The following is a 21,644-nucleotide window of genomic DNA, read 5'->3' as shown; positions in this document are numbered from 1 at the left end:
ATCTTTACCACTTGTTCCTCCTAAAACTTGGATACTACTATCTGTTTCCTGGCTGGCAGTATGTCCCCTGTGTATTCTCCCACCCAAGTCAAAAAAAACCCCCACAATAACATTTCCCCATCAAAAAAAAAAAGAAAAAAAGGCCGCAAACACCACAAAGAATCTCAAATACTGCCAGATACACTATGGAAAAGGCAGAATGCCACACTCACAGTAGGCCACTCTACAATTTAGTTTCATTCAAGTGAAAACTAATAACCTAAAAACAACTTTCTGGTTTGTCTTTTTGCCTGTTCTTTTAATTTTTGAAGCAGCAGACCTCTGCCTGCAGGTAATGACCAGAAGTTGTATGTGAACCTTAGTCCTTCCAGTGAGTCTAGTGACTGGCATAACATGTCTATTAGGTGGTGCAGTGGGTGCTGCAGAGCTTGTTCCTCACTTAGAAAATATAGTCCTTTCTGAAAGGTACCACTGACACTGTTGTAAGCTACTGGAATGGATATACATAAAATAGGTGTCTTTCTGTGGATCACCAACACTTTATTCCTTTGGGTGTTAAGGATGCAGCACCAAAATGCTCTACTTGGGATTACCATCCTTTATTCTGTGACAATTAGGACTTTGTTAGTCCTAATTGCAAACCTTCTGCTCAGCCATGATATTGAGCACTCCAGAGACAATAGCTGGAGAAGCAAGACAAGCTGTTTTACAGCAAGGGCAGTTCCAAACTCTAGCCCAGAATCCAGGGTGCTTCCTGATCTTGGGAAGGTCCTCCATAATCCTGATCATGATAGGTCTGTGTTTTTCAATATTTAGTTTCCAGACTTAGTTTCAAGTATAAAGACTCCAGGAAAGCTTTTTCTGGATGATGATTTCATTTACATTTGTTTATAGCTGCTTTTGGAACACCAGGATGCCATTGCCACTGAAACTAATGACCTGCTGAATGAATTGCTGGAAGGTCTGGGACCTGTTCCTGATATAGAATCTTTCCTTGGTATGTTGTTTTTTGTCTTTATGGGTAACTTCATTTTAGGGGCCGAATTAAACAGAAGCTTGACTTAAATACTCTTGTGTCTCTCAGACCAATAGCTTCTGCTTCTCTGTTTACTACAGAATTATTTTCCAAACCCTTATTGTAACATTGAACCTCATATTTGAATGTTTTTCTTAACTGCAATACTCGCTCTAAAAATTAATGTGTGTTTCAAAATCCAAACATTACGATTATTTTGAGTGATCCAGTTGTGCAGATAGGAAACAAGTGATTTTTTTTTAACAAGCTGATCTTAAGATTTGCTAGTGTTAGGTAGAAACTTAAACAAAGTATAAAGAAAATTCTAAAACCAGCCATTTTTTCTTTTGATACTTAATTATCCAAATAAAAATTACTTTGTTAAAATTAGCAAATTTCTTAGAAAGTAATGCATTTGAGTGGTATTTAATTTACATGTATTAGAAAACTGTTTAGAAAGTAGCTAGGAGTCATGGATAACAGCAACATTCAAGTGAGTAGCCTGTTAACATAGCTGCTATTCTTCTGTTTCTTCATTATCACTGCATGTCAGGATAAAGGATGTTACATTGCTTGTATTATACTTTAAGGAGACAACATGAAAGTCTTTTGCACATCAGGAGCCTGAAAAGCAAGGATTGGTTTACTTTCCAAAACCTTGTAGCTGGGCTTATAAATAGCTAAGTTGTTGTTTTGATTGTTCAATGCCCAAAAAAAGACTGCTTCTAAGTGGAAGGAGCTGGAGGCGCTATATAATAAGTTTAATATTTCTGATTGTTTACAGTGATTCATCTAGGTACTTGTTTGCTTCATGTGCTGAATCGTGGGAAAATTGGAAAACTTGGAGTAAAATGTGTTTCCTTTTTAGGGGAAGGAGCTGTTGATCCCAATGACCCCAACAGGGAAAGCACACTGAATCAACTTGCAAAAACAGAGATTTCACTGTCTCTAACAAGCAAATATGAGTTACGAGAAGGTGAAGATCAGGATCTCAAAAGTTTGATGATAAAGTAAGTTTTGTTCAAACATGTATATTCTGGCAATGCTTATTGTTTGTTTGTTTGTTTGTTTGCTTCTAACTATTGCTTTTTAAATATTTACCCTGCCTAAGTACATTTCTGAGGTGCTGAGTGCATTCAGTTTTCAAAAGACAGTTTGTGTTCAGTGCTACTCAAACTTTTACAAAACTCAGAATAACTGTCAGTTTTTCCAGAGAAAAGAAATATATTGCCATCTGTGTTTTGGAGCATGACTGTATCATTATCTAGGAAACGTTTTTTCATGAAGCTGTAAAAGCACTCTACTTTAAAATGCCACAGCCTTGGGAAAGCAGAGATGAAAAGCAGTCTACACTTATAAGGGTCAGACAGTATTACCATGTCCTTTCCTCCCCCTCAAAAACAAACACTTTCCAGATATACTGTCATCAGCCTTTTTTAAAGAATGTAACTGTTACTTCAGCAGGAATAGTGCATGCTTCATGCTTTTATCCAGGAAAGAAAGAAAATTGTGTTTATTTTGTCTTGGAAACAAATTTAAAAATGGCTGCAGGGATACACTGGAATGCAGGCTACTTTATAGTAAAAATTAATTATATAACAGCACTTCTTTTACATTATTGACACCCATCTTTTGATGTTATTTCAAGCTATCCAGAAAAGGGATTGGCCTACTTCAGATCTTAGTACAATCTTAGAAAGGGGGAGAACAGGATATCGCTGTCTTCTATTACTGTGCTTATATGGACCCCATGTGTGTGAAGGCAAAAATTCACATTAAAATGCAAAGACAGCACCAATAACTAGGAGGGCAGACATGGGCTGTAATTAAAATCTGATCTATTAAGCTGTCTGGGTTTTTTTAAATCAGAAATAGGTATTCTGGATTTGTTCAATGGAGTGATGTTTTACTTCTGAAGAAGTAACTGTACTTAGGTAGACTATCACTTTAAACTATTAGGCTTTATCATAGAAATTTTTACAATACTTAGACATTTTTCTTGGAAACTTAAGCTACATCCTTAATTTTCTGTTAATTGTTAAGTATAATGAACTATTTCAGTAACCTGTCCTCTAAATTAAAAGAATTCTGTAGTAGGATGTTCTTGGAAGTATTATGAACAAATAGGCAGCAGGAATGAGATAAATTCTTACCAAGAAAAGAACTGGTTAACATATCAGGGTGTAGCAGCTTCCCTTTTTTAGCAAGGAAATGCTTCTTGTCTCTTGTCACTAGAGAAATATGTGTCCTTAAGTGGTTTGTGTAAATGCGCTACATCAAATGAAAAATTCCTTCAAAGTTCAGCAGTTCTGAGTGCATTTCCACTGTATTCAGTAAATATGACCCTTAATGGAATGATGAGTAGTTCAGGCTTTTCAAACATTACATTTCTGTTTGCTGTTTTGTCACGATCACAATTAAAATCCACATTAATACAAAATTAATAAAATTGCTTGTATTTTATTAACAGTAATTGTTTTACTGCGCTAGTGGGTTGTCTGTTTTCTAAAATAAATGGAGGGAAGCTTACATGCGTTTCTCTCTTCAGACTGTGTAGAAACCAGATCCTCAATGTTGTTAAAGGAAGCTGTGAAACGTAAAAAGCTAGAAAGCAAATTTTACCAATAATCCATAATAAACGGGGAGTTTACTACTTTTATGGTCGAAGAAATGACATGTACAAGTGATACAGTGATAACTGTGTTGTAATATCTACATATCCTTTTCAAAAGGACCAAAAGACTCATTGTGGATGTGATACGAACACAACCAGGGGATACACTCTTAGAAATATTAGAAACACCAGCCACTGCACAACAGGTAAGTCTTATACTGTGCCTGAATAGGGAAGAAAGTAATTTATTATAGCTATTTGGACATCTTTACAGATCTCTGACAGCTTTCTCCATCACATTATAACAATGCAATTGTTTGTTGATGGTTTTAGACTATTCAGAGTTAGTCTTTAAAATATGAGACTTGTATAGTTGGGGTTTTTTACTGTATAATTGGAAACAACTTCAGATGGAAACAAAATATAAATCTTGGTGTGAGCTGGACTAGACTAGAATATTTTTTTCTTACTGTATTGGAGTCACTACAGTGTGACTAGAATATTTTTTTCTTTACTTTTTTTTGTCTTTTCTCTCCTGTATTATAATACAAGAAATAGCTGAGGTGAACCTTTCTACTCTATCTTTTTTCCCACCCATTAAATTCAGTATTGTAACTCAGCTTGCCTGACCCTTTAGTTTATTTGCTTAATCTATACAAGCAAATCTCAGGGAACTACTGCTATCCTTAGTATGGGAATCGAGTGGGAAGAGCCCACAGCTGCAGTCTCTCCCGTAGACACTGACACACAAAACTGCATTCTAATAATGTGCAGATTTTAGCTCACCTCTGTGCATATGTGAGATCTGGACAGTCTTCCCACAACTTGGTGAAGTTATTGAGCCTGGCTGAATTAGACATTTTGATTAATTCAAATGTGTGTCTCAGCGTTGTCACTATGTACCTAAAGTATGTCCAAAGGCATAGTAAATGGGGTACTTTTAGACCAAGTGGTAATAGGACATAAAGATTGCGCCCTGATTCTTGAAAATCTCCTGTTCAATGTACTTGAGAATTCAATGTACTTGAACTCTTAACTGTTATTAAAATCTGGAAAATAACTGTTCTGGATTTCCCCCCCCCCCACCAGGAATCTGAGAATTTGAAGCTTGTAGAAAAACGTGCCATCTTAGATTCCAAAACTCCAGAGAAAATGAAGCACAGTCAGTCTATTTTTGAAGATGGGCAGCTACCAATAGAACAAAAGAAAAGGAAAATTCAGAGAAATCTCCGGACATTGGAACAAGCAGGACTAGTGTCTTCAGCAACTAAGTACCAAGAAATTATAAATGAGATTGCTAAGGTAAACTGAGTGTTTCCCTGTATATCAATGTTGTTTAACATCTAGCCTAAATGCATTCCAATTAGAGAAGTAAAACACATATTTTTCAGGGAATGCTACCCTAAACTACTGAAGTATCCACATACAAAGCAAATTGTTTTCGTTCCCTGACAAAATAAGTGAGAGACAGTACACTCCTGAATAACTGTCTGAAATAAATTACATAAAACTGCAACCTTTGTTATCCAAATGTGATATTGAATTTGATGCTGATGATGATTTAACTCCTCCTCTATAATGTTTCAATATAACCTTGTATACTTTAACAATTCCAATTTAATTGGAATTTCTTGGTGGTGTTTCAATTAAGAATGGCTGTGGTCTTGATAAGGTTTCAAAAGCCTTAAACCCCTATGAAAGATAATCTGATTGTTATCAACACTGATCTGCTGTGGTTAGGCAGGACACAAGAATCGTGGGCCAATGTGGTGCCTATCCTGATGCTGATAAAGCACAGGTACTGTTCTCAACAAATCCTATTCCACATCCACAACCCATACTGGCCATAAGAACCTTAGAATATTCAACTATCTTCAGCACAACAATGACATTTTTCTTTTGAGTTCTGGGTCTGTTAGGCCCTGTAGAGCACAGAAAAATTCAACACCACTTCTATATATCAGCAGCAAGGTGACTGCCATGTGAACAAACCATAGTACTTCCTACAAGTACTGTTCTTGTAAGAACTAACAGGATAATTTTGTTCTTTCTCTCAGTAATGAATTCAGATTTTGTAATTACAAATTGGAATGGTAATGAACTGAGGCTTTTTAAAATTTCAAATTAATAAAACAATAAAATTAATAAATTTATTTAGGATATCCGGAATCAAAGAAGATACAGACATCATCGAAAAGCTGAACTGGTGAAACTCCAGCAGACTTTGAATGCACTTAACTCCAAGACAGCATTTTATGAGGAACAAATTAATTATTATAACACCTATATAAAAACTTGCTTAGACAACTTAACAAGGAGGTGAGTTGAGTCTTTCTTTCTTTTAATGTGTCTTTTAGTTTCATCAAGAGGGAGAGCAGGTGTTCATCTGTAGTTTAAAGTATTGATTCCAACAGATTGACAGTCTGCAAAAGGTCCATGAGAGTTGTTAACTGTGTCAGCATCTGGATATTAAAGTCTTGCATTTATTAATGACTGCCTGGAGAAAGAAAAGTCTATGTCTATGAAAAGAGATGTGTAGAAGTTTTCAATATATTTAATTGGTGTTACTTTGCAGATCCACTTGCAAGGTTGGAGGTCATGAAGCTTTGGGAAGTAATTATTGGTTTCTTCCTTTTTTATAAAGTTTGGGGTTTATTTTTAGAATAGAAAAGGGAGAAATAAATGCCTAAATATTTACCTTTCAGATATAATGGAATTACTTGAAAGCAATTCCCCCACCAATGCCACCAAAGTGTTAAAATGAAAACATTTTACTGACATGAATAGGAATTTTCCCAGTATATGCTTCATTGATCCAAAAATTAACTCTAATTACAGAGTATTTACCATTTATGTCACCTTAAGTTTACAAATTGCTATTTTAAACTGAAAATTGAGGACTTTTGAGGATCAGAGTTGCATTTCACGATAGAATTGAAAGAAGTGCCAAAAGATGATTCAAAATCATTGGCAAGATATTTAGATGATTCACTGCATGCTAAAAATTCCTCTAACTCTTAGATTTTTTGGGATGTTAATTTGGTTTTTTTAGAGAAGTTCAAGAAAGAGTGAAAGAAAGTTAAATATGGCTGAAGAGTAACTGAAGTATTAAGGATCTGATAAACACACCAAAAGCCATTTTCTTGTTCTCTTTCTAGAAATTCACGGAGGTCAATTAAATTTGATGGAAAAGAGGAGGTGAAGGGAAGCAAAAAGCTGAAACAGACCCCACTAAAGTACACAGCTGCAAGACTTCATGAAAAAGGTGTCATCCTAGAAATCGAAGATCTTCAAACCAATCAGTAAGTGCAATTCCAAGTATTTTCTAATCAGCAATTTCTGAAGGGGTCTGGCTTTTGATAAAAGAAATCTTAACAATTTCCTGTGCACAGCTAAAATTGCCTCAGACTTCTGCATTCAGAAGGATGCTACAGTCTAATTGTTATAATTTTTCTAACTTTGTACCTTGCTGTATTATTACTTTGGGAAAATATTTTAACGAGCTAGCCCTAGCACTGTCTTACATGGACAAGTGCAAGTTTAGCAGCAGACTCACTATCAATGACCACGTTTTTATGCAGTTGTAGCAATCTTTTTTCATATATTGACCAGTTACTTTAGTTACTTTCAAGTAACTTAGTAACCCTCAGGTTTTCCGCTCTTCCTCACTCTACAGCAGGGTGAACGGATGTGGTGGTTTAACATCCCTTTTATATTCTTCCATTTTAAGGCTGTGGTAGTGAAAGTCTTCCATTCTTTGCACCTTACCATTCACCTGCTGCATGGAAAAGTTTTTTCCAGTTTTTTTTTTGTTTTTTTTTTTTTTTCCCCCCACGGGGATTTATCAGGTAGGGGAAGCCACATGAGGCAAATATGTACCTGCAAGGAGATGCTTGGGCACAGCAGAAGGAAAATCTGCTTGTCCTGTTTCTGTCCACTGGGTGTTGGATCCAATTTGTTCACTAAACCTTCTAAAGACTTTTTTTTTCTTTTTTGGTGTCTTGTTTTGTTGTTGGTTTGGTTTTAGTTGGTAGGTTGTTTTATTTGGTTGGGGTTTTTTGGGTCGGGTTTTTTTGGGGGGTTGTTTCTCCAGTACAAAAGATTTTAGAATTCTGTATTTCATATTACCAATACTACCAGATAGTCTCTAAGAAGACACAGTATGGAATGCAGTGCAGGGAGGGATGGAGTGATTCTTTTGACACCAACGACACTGCTTGTGGTCAAAGTTCTATGTTTTGCAGGCTTTTTCCCCAAAGCTGTCTCTGGATTATACAAAACTGCACAGCCTATGTATTCAATTACCTTTCTTGTTTCAAGGTTTAAGAATGTGATGTTTGATATCACACCTGGAGAAGAAGTGGGTGACTTTGAAATCAAAGCAAAATTTTTAGGAGTTGAGATGGAAAAAGTGCAGCTCCATTTCCAGGTTTGAATTTTGCTATTTTGCTGTATAGCTGCTGTTGCATTTCGTGTAACTCCAAACCTTTTCAATATTTTTTCACATGTATCCATGAACCAGTCAATTAGTACAGAGCAGCAGCTAATGTGGAGAACAACTATGTAACTTCTGCAGGATGCTGGGCATGGGCATTGAATTAATGTTTATCTTGGGGCAACTGTATGAAATCAACCTCGACATTAGTTCAGGCAGCAAGCAGGAAATACTAAAAAAAAAGAGGAAATACACAGAAAACAGTATTTCTTCTGATTGCTGTTACTGACCATCTGTAGCTTAAGATCTAGAGGACATGTAATGTTTTCTGCATGTATCCAATACTTGCTTGCAATTGTTTAAGTTACGAAGGACCTGCAATTGGTGATGTTTATCACATCTTGCTACTGTAAGGTATGGATTTAGACAGACACTAATGATTTTTTTCTCATTTCAGGATTTGCTTCAGATGCAGTATGAAGGTGTGGCTGTAATGAAAATGTTTGATAAAGCTAAAGTGAATGTGAATTTGCTCATATTCTTGCTGAATAAGAAGTTCTATGGAAAATGAGTACTTTCAGATATCATGGACTTCATCAATCAGCGGGAAGTCTATTCAGTATTTTTTTGCTTATAAACATTTGAAGTTGTCATTGGATGCTTGTTAAATTTTAAAAACACACCCTAAAACACCAAAAGTTCAAAAGAATGTACACAGTGCCTTTTCAGCATTGATAAAAAAACAGAAAACCAAGAAATCTAAATTTAAACAGCTCAAGATTTCATTTGTGTTGGTACTTTCAAATCAAAATATTCTTTATGATACACACCTTTTGTGTAGATTTCAAGGTAGGCAGAAATTGCATTTAGTTAAATATATAAACCTCTTCCTATTGAAACATTTTTAAAATTACCTCAGATATATAATATAGCTGATACTAGACTTTAAGTATTTACCAAAAGAAAACCTAATTTGTTTCTAAGGGATAGTTTGAGCAGTTACTTAGTTACATACTAGACCTATTTTGTGGCAGTTGTCAATTGCAAAGCAAACTTATTGTGCAATTCAAAAAATTTTATAGGTAATTATAAAGCAACAATAACGACTTGCTTCACAAAAATATATTTTGCGATTCATTCCTACTAAATGCACTACTGCCTCGTGCAAAATGACATTTTCTACTTTCACAGCCTTTGGAGTGGTATTGGGGAAATCTGAATAGCGAACAGTTGTTCAGTTTGAAGTATTTGAATACCTAAATTGTGCCTGTCTGTCTTTTTTTTTTTTTTTTGTAAGAAAATAAATGCAATAAAATCAGTATTTAGATTGGGTTTTTTAAATATTCTTTGGAGATTGTTCTATGTAAAATAAACATTACCTAATTAAACTGGCTTGATCCCTACATTTCATTTCAAGGAATTATTAAAGCTGCAATCTAGATGGTAATTAAATGAACTTCTTTCAGTGCATTTATAAAATTGCATGCAACTAAGCCTGACAGTCCCCAGTACACTTGAGAAAAGCTGCTCAGCAGTGAAGACTTCATGGCCTTTATGCTATTGAATGTGATGATGATTTTGCTTTGGAACTACCACTTATACCTACAGAGAAAAAGTGCCACAGGTAATGTGACCAATAGAAAATACTTCCTTCTCTCACTTTTCTTACAACAAACACTTCAGAAGATGGAGAGTGAGACATTCTGGAATGAATTATAAAAGCAAATATTAAATAAGTATTAAATCTGGTAAGGGAATAGAACAGTGTCAAGTCACTGGCAGATACATGGATTACAAACTCAGCTGATATACTAACTGATCTGTGGTGCTACACAAGCTGAAAAATTATTACATTTGCCAGAGGTATTAATTTATGCATGACATTAAGTTTGAATACATGACTACTTTAAACCAGATAATATCCCTAATTAAAGGATTAAAAAACTATGATGTGATTCCATTTTTCTTCTGGTTATGTATAAACCATTTTAATATTACATAAGTGCTGTAGTATTGATACCCTGCTTCACTTAAAATAGCTGGATAGAAAAGTGAAAACAGTGCATCACTTTTCCTTCCAAAGAAGAGAACTGAATTTTACTTGAATATTAATTAAATTCCCAATCTTTTTTTCCCCCCTTTTTATTTGCAACAGACTTGACTAATGGCTATATTTTTAACAAACTCTAGCTGAGCACTAAATCTGCCACAGGTGTGATGTTGCTTCTAAGAAGAGACTCTTGAGGTAACGTGTCAAAAGCCTGGAGTTGTGCTGGTGAGATGTGCCAGAGACCCACAGTCTTTATGGGAGTAACTCACTCCTTGAAATGCAATTTTGTGTGATACACTTGACACATCTAGTACCTGCCTGGTTCTAATGCAAATAGCACATTCCTCAGTTATTTCCTGGAGCGGGCAAGCTTAGAAAAGCTTCTTTGGTTCCCACATAATGACAAGTATGAATGGTACAGCCTGTGTACCAGCCCAGCCATTTCCTGGGCTTCCTGTTCTTCCTAGTGCACATCAAAGAGTAATTTCCATTTAATTTCTCTGAACTCCTTTATAAGCTTTTTTCCTCAATTAGGTAGTTCCATTTAGGGCCTTTCCACTAATATGAACAGGACTGCTGACAATGTTTTCTACCCCCACATAAGATTGATGGTAGTGTGTAGCACCACACAAATGAGCAAAGTGATTCTGTTATCACCCACTGCTGCTGACAGCTACTAACTACAACAAAAAAGAAAGGCTTTTTAGAGGCTACTGTAAGATACAATGTGGGGACTTCAACATTAGATAGGACTTGTGAAACCAGCTTCAGTCATGAAATGGTGGTGTGGAAAGACTTGCATTGCTGATTCAAAACCTGAGGAAAAAAAAAGCCAGTACAACTGAATTGGGCCTATCAGTTGTTGCTACAGGAGAAAATGCATCTTTCTTTGCACAACCTGCCTATCTCTCAACTTTGTCCTCCTTAACTGGTGGTAGTGAAAAGAAATTATAATAGGCAATAGTCTTAGCCTGTTAACCCCAAGGCTTGCATTTTTCTATCACGTGTCTTCAGAGTTGACTAAGAGTGCTTGGCAGCTGACTTAGTTTATTTTGGAACTTTTCCATTCTCAAGGGCCTTTGAAGATACAAAACTACCCACAGAATTGCAGAACAACATCCTTCTGCTTAGGCCAGGCAGATAGGAACACCAACACAAGCACTAGATTTTTCTGTTTCTCTTTGCACTGGTCTGTGGACCTCCTTTAGCTGTCCAACTTTCTTTTAAAGAATACAGGAATGAAACAAAAACTTTCATTCCCAGAAAATCCAAACACTGACAGTCATGTGTGATTTTGAAAAGTTTGTAACTAGATACACAACTGATTTCCCTGCTTTTGAGGCATGTTTCTATGCTCATCTTTCAGCAGTAACTACCCACCTCTGACATGCTACAGGGTAATCTGCATTGGCAGCAAGAACGATCTCCTTCCACAAACAGTGATGAGGTAGCAGTCTCACTAGGGAGGTGCAGTCTTTTTTGGTAAACTTAGTGTGCCTAACAGGAGGAATGAAGTTTAGTTCTGTAACATACCTCTACTAAAAAAAACCCCAAAATTCTGAAAAATATGCAAGAAGTAGAATTAAAAACTAAAGTTTTATAAGTCATGAACTCTTCACCTCTGTTACAATAAGTTATCTTGAGAGGAAGAAGCAAGTTGATTCACAAAACCAAAGGAAACAAAATTTGAATTTGGTTTTCATATGCAGACATAAAATTTAAAAAGCATGAGTTTTATTCACTTGTTGTATTTATAATAACTAGGTTACAAAGATGAAATGGAATAGCACTATGACTGTTTCTAATGTCTGTGACTAAAATACTTCCTGGAGGTTCAATGTGAATTTCTCTTCATATGTTTCACAAACTCTGTAATCTAATGTATTCCTCAAGCATTGACCCACTGGTTAAGGCTTCTTGAAATATAAGAAAAATACTGGCAATATATGGGTTTTTTTGAGAACCTGAGTAATGTTTACAATGACCTGGTTTTGTTCAGTTCTCTTTTGGGTTTAGAAAGTTAGAAGAGCAACATTTGTGTGTGTTTATAGAACTGTGAGACTACAGAAATGACCAAGAATAACTTCACTCTCTCTTCCCAGATGAAATAATCACCTCTTATCATGGTATTTTCCAAACAGATGAATAGTTCAATTAAGTATAAGGCATTTTTTCTAGGTTTCCTAGAGCATGTGGGATGCTAGAACTGTAGGAAGGCTGGCCAGCTGTAAAACTTGCATTTATTTCTTGCTCTATGCAAACAGAGTCAGCTTCAAGCATGCCATATAACTAGTGCTAGTACTGTAAGAAGACCACCATAGGGACACAGAGCTTGCTGGGAATCAGTACTTATGATGAGGGAAATTTATTTTCCAGGGTCTTCATTCTCCACTAAAAACAAAGGTCGGTGCTTCTGCAGTAATAAAGGCACTTCATACATATAAGCAAGTTCAAATCAGCCTTCCCCTCCTTCCCATTTTTGTCTGTACAGCTGTAAACAGTACAGCTGAGGCATGGATAGCACTCCCTAGCAAGACAGTGTCCACTTTAGAGCTTCTGACCGTCTTACGGGCTTAGTAAACACAAAGCACTTAAACATCAGTGGGACGTTTTTAGGGCAAAGCTTCTAAGTAATAGCTGCAAAATTTCCAAAATATTTTCTTGTACAGCTTTCAGGTAGGTTTTGCTTCAACCCCTCTTGATTCATGAGCATCTCTAAAGGAATGCAGAAGTTTTCCGAGGTTTGTCCATGGCACTGCCACTGGACTGGGGAGCGGCACCGCTTTCTCGGGGATTTTGTACAGCAGACAGGGCGGCAGAGCCGGGCAATGAATCACTTTTGGGTTGCCCTGTGTTTGCAGAGCAGTTTACTGAACACATGCAATTAAAGCAAGCTTGGACGTCATCTCCTTTATACGAAGTAGATCAACTGTAAGGGGCTTTTCTGAACCAGCGTGATCTTTCAGCTGTGAGTAATGCAGGCATTTCATGTGGCCTTGGAACTGCTCCCGTGAGGCATTCGGACGGCAAATTTGGCAAACTTAGCTTAAAATAATTCCTTGAACATAACCCTTTGTTCCGGCGCTCCCGACCCCTCACCCTGGCCAAGCCCGCCACCGCTTCCCGTGTCCCAGCCGGACGCGGGGGCTGCCGCGGGGCTCTGCGCGCCGTGGGGCCGCTGTCCCTGCGCCTTCTCCTCCCCTTCCTTCCCTCTCTCCCTCCCTTCCCCTCCCCTCCCGCGCCGCCGCGCCCCGGAGCGCAGCCCCCTCCCTGCGGCAGCAGCGAGTCCCGGTGCGGCTCCTCGACAGCCCCAGCCTGCTGAGGTTCGCCCGCACGGACGGACGGACGGACAGACGGAGGGAGTGCGGGAAGGAAGGCGCGGCCATGCGGCCCCGGGCGCTGCTGTGCGCCCTGGCGCTGCTGTGCTGCCCGCCGGCCCGGCCAGGTGGGTGCGCGGGGCGGGGCCGGGCCCGGGGCTGGCGGCGGGGCCCGCGGAGTGCCCTCAGCGCGGGCCGTGACCGGAACGGGCCCGGGCGCGCGGCACCGTGGGCCGGGCCGTGCGGCTCCCGCCTGGAGCTCCAGTGCGAGTTCGGGCCGAGTTGTCCTCGGCTCTTTGTGCTCATAGCAGCGGCGAGGAGAGGCTCTTCGGGGTGGTGAGGGATGGCTGGGGGTGACGCCGTAGCTAAGGAGGGCGGCAGGCAGCAGCAGGTGGTGGTGGAACGGACCTGGTCGGCGAGACTTGCTGCTGGGCGGTGCAAACTTCGGATGATCTGCCAGCACAAAACAGTTCAGAATATGCACCCCAAGTAGATAGATGACTTCCATGGTTATTTCAGGGTTATTCACTAACAGCAACATCAGTACCCTAACTGGTGAGCCCATGGCTCCATCCCGCTCAGAGCTTGTTAGACGATGGAGATGCTGAGGAAAGGAAGGTGAGAGAAGACGTACATGCATGTAAGCTCTCACCTTATGGCAGAGGTACAGCCCTACAAAGGATTGTGCATTTAGAGATTAGCACAGGGTTTTTTTGCTATTATTGTTTTGCTTGATTCAGTTTAAGATTTCTTTCAGTCAGCTAGTGGTGATAGCGCTGCAGTAGAAATAACTTAGTCCCACGAGATGGCATGCAGTAAAGCCTCAGGTCCTACATAAGTGAAAGGGCTGATTGGATGAGCAGCTAAGAGGAAATTTCAGAGCATAACATACTTTGACTACTGAGCTAAACTGAAAGGGGATAGACCTAGTGTTTGTAACTGTGCTGGGAGGGAAGCATCAGAGAGGGTAAATAATTTTTGCTAGACAACTTTTTGGCACAAGAACAAGTGGGAAGGAAGCTGTCAAAGTCATGTTCAAAGGGGAAGTCTAAAAAAAAAATATCTTTTTAAGAAAAGGAGGTGCTGGTGTAAAAAACAAACTGTACATGTTAATGCTAGACAAAACTTTCACTGTTGGTGGTGTTCTTCTAGTTACTTCATGCACAACAGAACAAACAAAACCCGATCCCCTGAATATGTCTTCTGCTCTTCTTCTGCTCATCGCCATTGCAATAATATAGTTTCCCCATTGTCCTAGATAACCTGCTTTTACCACAATGTACTTCGTTCTTGTTGCCTGTGCACTGCTGTATCCCGAGATCTGCTCTGGCCTTGACCTGCAGCTTCTCTCCTGCTTTTCCCCCGTCCTTCACTGTGCACAGTTACCACATTACTGACCTGTGCTGTTCCTTTGGGCAGGTGAAAAAGCACTAGCTTGGCAGTAGGTTGGTGTAAAGTGCCTACAAACTATCTGACCAGTGCTGTTAAGGTGACTAAGGTCTGAACTCGCCTGGACTTCCCTGCCTTGGGACACTGCTGGCAAAATAGAGTAATTATATTGGTTGAAGCCAGCATATGAGGTTAAAGAGATGAGATAGGAGAGCAAAACGGAGCAGACACCCAGTTGCAAGAAAACAACAGTTCAAGTAAATGTGTTCAGATTGCTACTACATCAGTTGTGTAATCTAATAATGAATTCTGTATAAATGGAGATGTGACCGCATAAACAATTCAGTTTTATTTTTATAAAAGCAAATAACTATCATCACTCCTACAAGATTGTGTCTTATTTTGTCATTAACGTGTCTGGCATGCGCTTCACAGTCTGCCTTCATATGCCTAATTTATGGGCTATTGAGTAATTTAGATTCTAGATGCTTATCACTTGGGTTATACAAAGAGGAGATAAAAGAAATCTACTTGTTATAAGCTAGTATGCAGCTGTCACCAGCAATGCCCATAAATCAGTATTATTTGTTCTCCAGCATCACACAGGGAACATATTTAATTGGCTTGTGTAGGAGCCTATTCTCTAGTCTCTCACATCACAAAGATATCCCTTGGGATGTGAAGTCTGCTGGTTTATAACATTCTGTCCATACTCATGGGCCTACAGAAATACTTTTCAAGTTTCTTCTGGAGCTTAAGATTGGTCAAAGCTGTTGTATTTTCTTTCACAGATGGGATGCAGAGTAGTCCTTTGCAAATAAAAATAGACATGAAAAGAAATTACAACATATGTCTGTATTTAAAAAAAAATGTCAGGGTAAACAACATATGTGTGTACTGATTGTGAGATGAACAATATGTAATAATTAATAGAAAATAGCACATTGTGGAGTGTTAAAATTAAACAATGACAAACTTGCTGAGCTTTCTACATAATTCCTCTTTGTCCTTGTTGGAGAACTGATGAAAAAACCACAGGGAATAAGAGAAGACTTTGGCAACTTGAGTGTCATACTGATTCTATCTAATTTTTGCCTTTTGAAGTACTTGTTGGAGGCAAAGAAAAGACTCTGCTTATTATTCAGTGTCCTGAGTACACACACCTCAAGGATAAAACCTCAGTGCTTTATCCTGCTGTCTATTTGTTCACAGTTTACTAATCTTGTTCTTTCATACCTGTTTAAGTATAGATATTTTGATAAAGGGTTATTCTCATTGCTGATATGACAGAGTTCCTATTTGTTATAAAAATAGAAATCAACCAAGCTTGACTTCTTTCAAAAGGACTGGATGGCAGCCTAGAAAATAAGATGACCTTCTGAACATTTGTAATTGCTACACAAGCTGTACTTGTGTTTTTCTAACAAAATTTTTTTAGTTATTAAAAAATAATTAGGCTGCAGTGAAATACATTTTAGACAAATGATATCTATAGCTTGGAAACAGCTAGAAAGAATAATTTCACAGATTCTGTTGTAGTTGTAGCTATCAGTAGTTTCAAAAGATTTTCTGTAGAGCTACTGTATATTGGCAGTCTTGTACTAACCCAGTTTAAAGATAATGCCTCTTTCCTGTTCTGGCCTTTCTGTTTGCTATGAAGGTTCATTACAATCTTTTGAAATTATATTACATTATTTCATCCTGTTCCCTTCTGTGAATAAATCTCTATCTTCACCTTTTCACATAAACACTGCCACAGAAGGAATACAAAACCTCAGGGCAGTATTTGTCTGCCTTTCTGTTTCAGAGAGTATGCAGTGCTTACTGTTTTTTCTAGAATTACACTGTGTCATACAAGCAGCTTGGTAAAGGATAAGAACTGATACGTGGCTGTCAAGCTTTCAAATTAAATTTAGTTTAATCAAGAAAGTTTAAGTCACCATTCTTTATATTATCAAGTGGCACCAAAATAGCAAGTGTGATGCCTCATTACATTTTTCCACAAAGCTGGCTTGCAAGCAGTACCTCTTGTCATCTAAGTTCAGAATGGAGACATGGATTGAGAACAGGAGTCAGTATGGAGGTGATGTTGACAGAATGAAGATTGAGTTCAGCTCTGAATTTAGAAAGCCTCTACTTATAACAAGAACACATAGTTTTCACCAAAATATTCCAGATAATTTTAAATAAACTTGAATTATTTACACATGTTTTTGTTCTGATTTATTGTAATAGGATTCTACTTTTAGAAAATTTCTGTAATGGAGTAAAAGTGACTCTAAATCCCTTAATCTAATAAACTTGTAAATAAGATGTCGCCAAGAATTCAGGATATAATTCAAATTATTAGCAATGTACAGTTAACTATAAGCAATAGCTAATACACTGGCTGGTAGTCAGTGAAAGGTACTTGTCACAGTCATAGCATTTTTTTCTTGTAGCATATTTTTGTACTGTTCTCAGTTAGGGGTTAGTAACGAGAAGTGGGTCAGGTTAGCACCCAAAGCATCGACACCAAGAGACTTAACCTCAGTCATGAAGGGTCAGTGACTGATGAAGTTGGTTTGCTGGTTCTCCAAAGTATGAAACTGCAGCACAGCTCAGGTCCTTCAAAGCTGAGGGATACTGGGATGAGAGAGGTGCTGGTGTCTCAGTGACCATGTCACGCAGTGCTAGTCTTGGCAACACAGTTCCTAACTCCAGGCCTCCAGGCTTTACTCTCTCAAGTCTATTTATATTTGTGTTCCCAAAAACATGCATTCCTCACATGGAACCATGTCTCCTCTTTGTTTGGTTCTCCACACTGTTCTACAATGGTGGAGAAAGCAAGATGGACATGTCAACCTTTGGGGGACTAAAATTATCATTGTCTTTTCTTTCAATAGTTTTCTGGTTTGAAAGTAAATACTCATAGAATTAAAAGTCTTAAATTCATAAAACTTGTGTGTACTGGAGATACAGTAGGTACAGTTCACAGATTTTTCCTCGCTTTTACTGATGTCTTTACCATGGAGACAAGCTTCCAGCTGTAAGAAATATGGGGAGAGGAGGTTGTTCATTCAAGTATAGTTATAATGCTCCCCAAAAGAGATGAAGACCAGTGCTGTCATTTGTGACATACTTCTATTGCAAAGATCATTAAATATAGTCAATCTCCTAACTCTCTGATGTCAGCCACAGGCTAAAGTTAGAGGTGTCATACAAAAGGACTTGTGCTGCAGCTTGGCTGCAAAGCTAGGAGCTGACTCTTTGAGCCATCCAGCTGCTTGAACTAAGTTTATAATGTGTTAAAGATTAAGGCTCTGTAGTTCTACCTGTTGTTCATGTTCTCTTAAAAAAGACAGAATAGAGACCCTAGTATAAATGCGTTTAGTGCCCTTCTGTGCAATCACCAAATCTCACGTACTTCTATCATTTCTGTTTCAAACTACATCATTCCTACTACAGTTTCTGTAACAAGCTCCCAGCATCTTTTTTTTTCTGAAAGGCAGAGGTTGCAATCTAGTCACTTTGCATATGAAAACTGTTCTCTCCAACACTTCCCTTTTGTCTCTGGCCCCTAGAATGCTGCTGTGACACAGCATGGTACATAAAGCACAGCCGCTCTAAATAAAATCACCAAATTGCCTTACCAGTCCTCTGATCTCCCCCCCCCACATTCAAGTCTGAATTTCACAAAAATCCCTGCCGGCTGGGGTCCTTCTGCCACTGCCTGTGCACAAAGGGAGGTAACTGCCTGCTTAATGATGCAGCCATTTTTCTCTTTGCCATCTGCTTCCTTCAGATATTTTGCTAAAAAAATTGGTTTCAATTACTATAGAACAAATAATTGCTTCTAACAAGCATGATCTTACACAGGTGAATCATGTACTTTCAGCTCACAGATGTGAGCTAAGACACCCTCATTTTTGTTTTAATTATCAAAGATCCAACAAAGGATCAATTGCACAGGTAAACAGGTGAATGGTTACTTGAGTAGTTGTAATTTTCTCACTTCTGTCTACCCACAGTACACTTGAATTATTCTGTGCCAAAGCAGATTAAGCCAAAACCGAAAATTACAGTCTTAGAAAATATTTCTCCATACAAAAAACTTTGCTGAAATAATGCCTAAATAGTTATTTTGATTGATTGGTTGTTTTTGTTTTTGTTTTTGTTTTACATAAATAACTCCCTGCCAGACATTTAATGCTTCATGACACTGATTTCCTGGCTTGTTACATTCAAAAAGAAGAGATAGCCTGTCATGACTTAGCTATGAAAGCATGCTGCAGGAGACTTTGCTGTAGAGGGAACTGTAGGTTTCAGAGGTGCCCTGGGGGCATGGCAGACACATGCTGTCCTGCACACTGTGGGTTACGATAAGTAGAACTCGGGAAGTGTTTCAGTGCAATCTGTGGCTACCCATCTGTTACAAGCAAAAGGTTGATCCACATCTACCTTGGGAACTGCTCTGCCATCTCTCTTAATGGGGGCCTTCGAGTTGAGTAAGATGTTTCCAGAGCACACAGAAATATTTCAAAACCATGATGCTTTAGTTGCACTTTTACTTTTTGTGATTTTGATGATGGGTACGTCTAGTACTTCTAGTGGCAATTTTGTGCATGGGCACTTATGCCAGCATCTCATTTCTTACAAAATGTGTGAGGGGTCTGGCCAAGACAGTTCAAGGCTGGCAGATTGCCTGTTGTGTTAGTGTTAAAGTTGCCCAAGGAGAGCATAGATTAGATTGGATCCTTGAGCATAGCTAGAATCACTACTAATGAAAGCTTTCAAGCTAAGAGATGGGAGACAAAGAAGGACATCTTACCTAAATTTGTAGCAGGAGGAGCTAAAATAAAATGGTGACCTGTGGGCAACCTGATAAAATGCTTTGAATCAGAAATTAACCCTTATTATTTTGTTTACCTAATGTAATCTTAACTTTCCTTCTTGAAAGATGTTTTCACTTCCCCATACCATCTAAATATTGACTTATTAATCTTAATACTTTTTACTTTTCAGGCTTTCCAAATAACAGCAGCATACCACACATCATCAGAAGCTTTTCCATCCGTCTTTCTTCTGATCCGGTGGCTGATCTTATTCCTGTTGATGGTGATACAGAAAATGACTTGGAAGTTGGATCAGGAGCCACCAATCAGACTGCATCATTCCTACCTGAACGACGAATGATATCAGTTCAAACGGCAAGATACCTCACCAGTCCATGGCTGACTCGTTTTGTTCCTTCAGTTTACACCGTAGTGCTTGTGCTGAGTCTCCCTCTGAACATTACAGCAATACTTGTGTTTCTGAAAAAGATGAAAATCGAAAAGCCAGCTGTAATATACATGCTGAATTTGGCCCTTGCAGATGTTCTCTTTGTAAGTGTGCTTCCATTTAAGATTGTTTATCACTTTTCTGGAAATGACTGGGTTTTTGGGCCTCAGATGTGCCGTTTCATCACTGCTGCCTTCTTCTGCAACATGTACTGCTCAATAATGCTTATGACGAGCATAAGCGTGGATCGCTTCCTAGCCGTGGTGTACCCCATGCAGTCCCTGGGGTGGCGTACACTGCCTCGTGCCTCACTGGTTTGTTTCATCATATGGCTTGTAGCAATAACCGGGGTTATTCCTTTTCTCCTGCGAGAGCAAACCATGGAAATACCCAGGTTAAATATAACGACGTGCCACGATGTGCTGAGAGAATCTGAACTTCACGGCTATTACGTCCACTTCTTCTCTATCTTCTCTTCTGTGTTTTTCATAGTGCCATTTATAATTTCTACTGTCTGTTATGTGTGTATCATTCGCTGTCTTAGTTCTTCCACCATTGTTGCAAAGCAAAACAAGAAGACACGTGCCTTGCTCTTGTGTGTGGCTGTTTTTTCTGTTTTCGTTATTTGCTTTGGACCAACAAATGTTCTCCTCTTAATTCATTACATCCATTTTTCGTATGACAACAGCTTAGAGTATCTCTACTTTGCCTATCTACTCTGTGTTTCTATCAGCAGCATTAGTTGTTGCATTGACCCCTTTATTTACTACTATGCTTCTTCTCAGTATCAGAGACAATTTTTCAGTCTCTTCAATTGTAAAAAGACTTTTGATCCTAACATTAGTAACAGCAGTGGCCAGTTGATGTCTACCACTAGTACTAGAAGGGCTACATTGACTACTAATGTGAATAACAGTGTCTACAGGAAATTACTAGCAATGCATTGAGATAACGTGTCTTCAAATTGTTTAATTTTACACAGTTGCAAACAAAAAGAAGACTGTTATATCCAAGAAATGCAAACCCTTACACCAAGTTGTTGTATGATACATAGCTTTATGGATCCAATATAGTAATACACAATTCAAATTAAAATTCTGTATGTGTGTGTGCATATATATATATATATATAAAGATGTGTAGTATATGTAAATACGTTAATGTAGAGAGGAAAAATAATTTCTTAATAATAGTTGTTGAGTGTTTTTCAAATAAACTTTTTTTTCAGACAAATCCTTTGCATTGTTCAGTTTATTGTAGAAATCCCAGTTTAGTATTTTGAACTATACCTATCAGGTTGAATAAATTATTATATATGGAATCACTCTATCCATCCAGTTGTTCCTGAAAAAAGTGAAAATAACTTTCCAGGCTTTTTTATTTCTCCTATATATAATTTCTAGAATTATCTATTAACTTACTTTCTTAGCATTATTTTATACTTTTTATCTATTAACTTACTTTCTTAGCATTATTCTGGACACTGAAATTGTTCATTTTATGTTTTTACATATTCCACTTCAAAACAGTCTTTATGGTTTTCAGAATGTGAGGAACCGAAA

At 38.2% G+C, this 21,644-nt stretch overlaps 2 protein-coding genes across 8 annotated transcripts in view; both read left to right on the top strand.

The window, feature by feature from the left end:
- The window catches only part of IQGAP2 (IQ motif containing GTPase activating protein 2), a 122,938-nt gene extending 113,486 nt beyond the window's left edge, over positions 1 to 9,452 (top strand). For all 7 annotated transcript variants that reach the window (XM_063179865.1, XM_063179863.1, XM_063179861.1 and 4 more), the window contains 8 exons: positions 895 to 997; positions 1,884 to 2,025; positions 3,748 to 3,835; positions 4,719 to 4,931; positions 5,788 to 5,948; positions 6,788 to 6,931; positions 7,950 to 8,058; positions 8,522 to 9,452. In XM_063179865.1, the coding sequence (XP_063035935.1) occupies positions 895 to 997; positions 1,884 to 2,025; positions 3,748 to 3,835; positions 4,719 to 4,931; positions 5,788 to 5,948; positions 6,788 to 6,931; positions 7,950 to 8,058; positions 8,522 to 8,635 (1,074 nt within the window). In that variant the 3' untranslated portion in view covers positions 8,636 to 9,452. The remainder of the gene's footprint in view (positions 1 to 894; positions 998 to 1,883; positions 2,026 to 3,747; positions 3,836 to 4,718; positions 4,932 to 5,787; positions 5,949 to 6,787; positions 6,932 to 7,949; positions 8,059 to 8,521) is intronic.
- A 3,872-nt stretch (positions 9,453 to 13,324) lies between these two features.
- F2R (coagulation factor II thrombin receptor) lies at positions 13,325 to 21,315 on the top strand. The gene is made up of 2 exons (XM_063180565.1): positions 13,325 to 13,559; positions 19,825 to 21,315. Exons 1-2 carry the CDS (start codon positions 13,499 to 13,501, stop codon positions 21,027 to 21,029), a joined length of 1,266 nt encoding a protein of 421 aa, XP_063036635.1. The 5' UTR covers positions 13,325 to 13,498; the 3' UTR covers positions 21,030 to 21,315.
- The last annotated feature ends 329 nt before the right edge of the window (positions 21,316 to 21,644 follow it).

This window comes from Melospiza melodia, chromosome Z (assembly GCF_035770615.1).
Source record: "Melospiza melodia melodia isolate bMelMel2 chromosome Z, bMelMel2.pri, whole genome shotgun sequence".
NCBI lineage: Eukaryota > Metazoa > Chordata > Aves > Passeriformes > Passerellidae > Melospiza > Melospiza melodia.
This window is presented reverse-complemented; position numbering and strand designations above follow the sequence as displayed.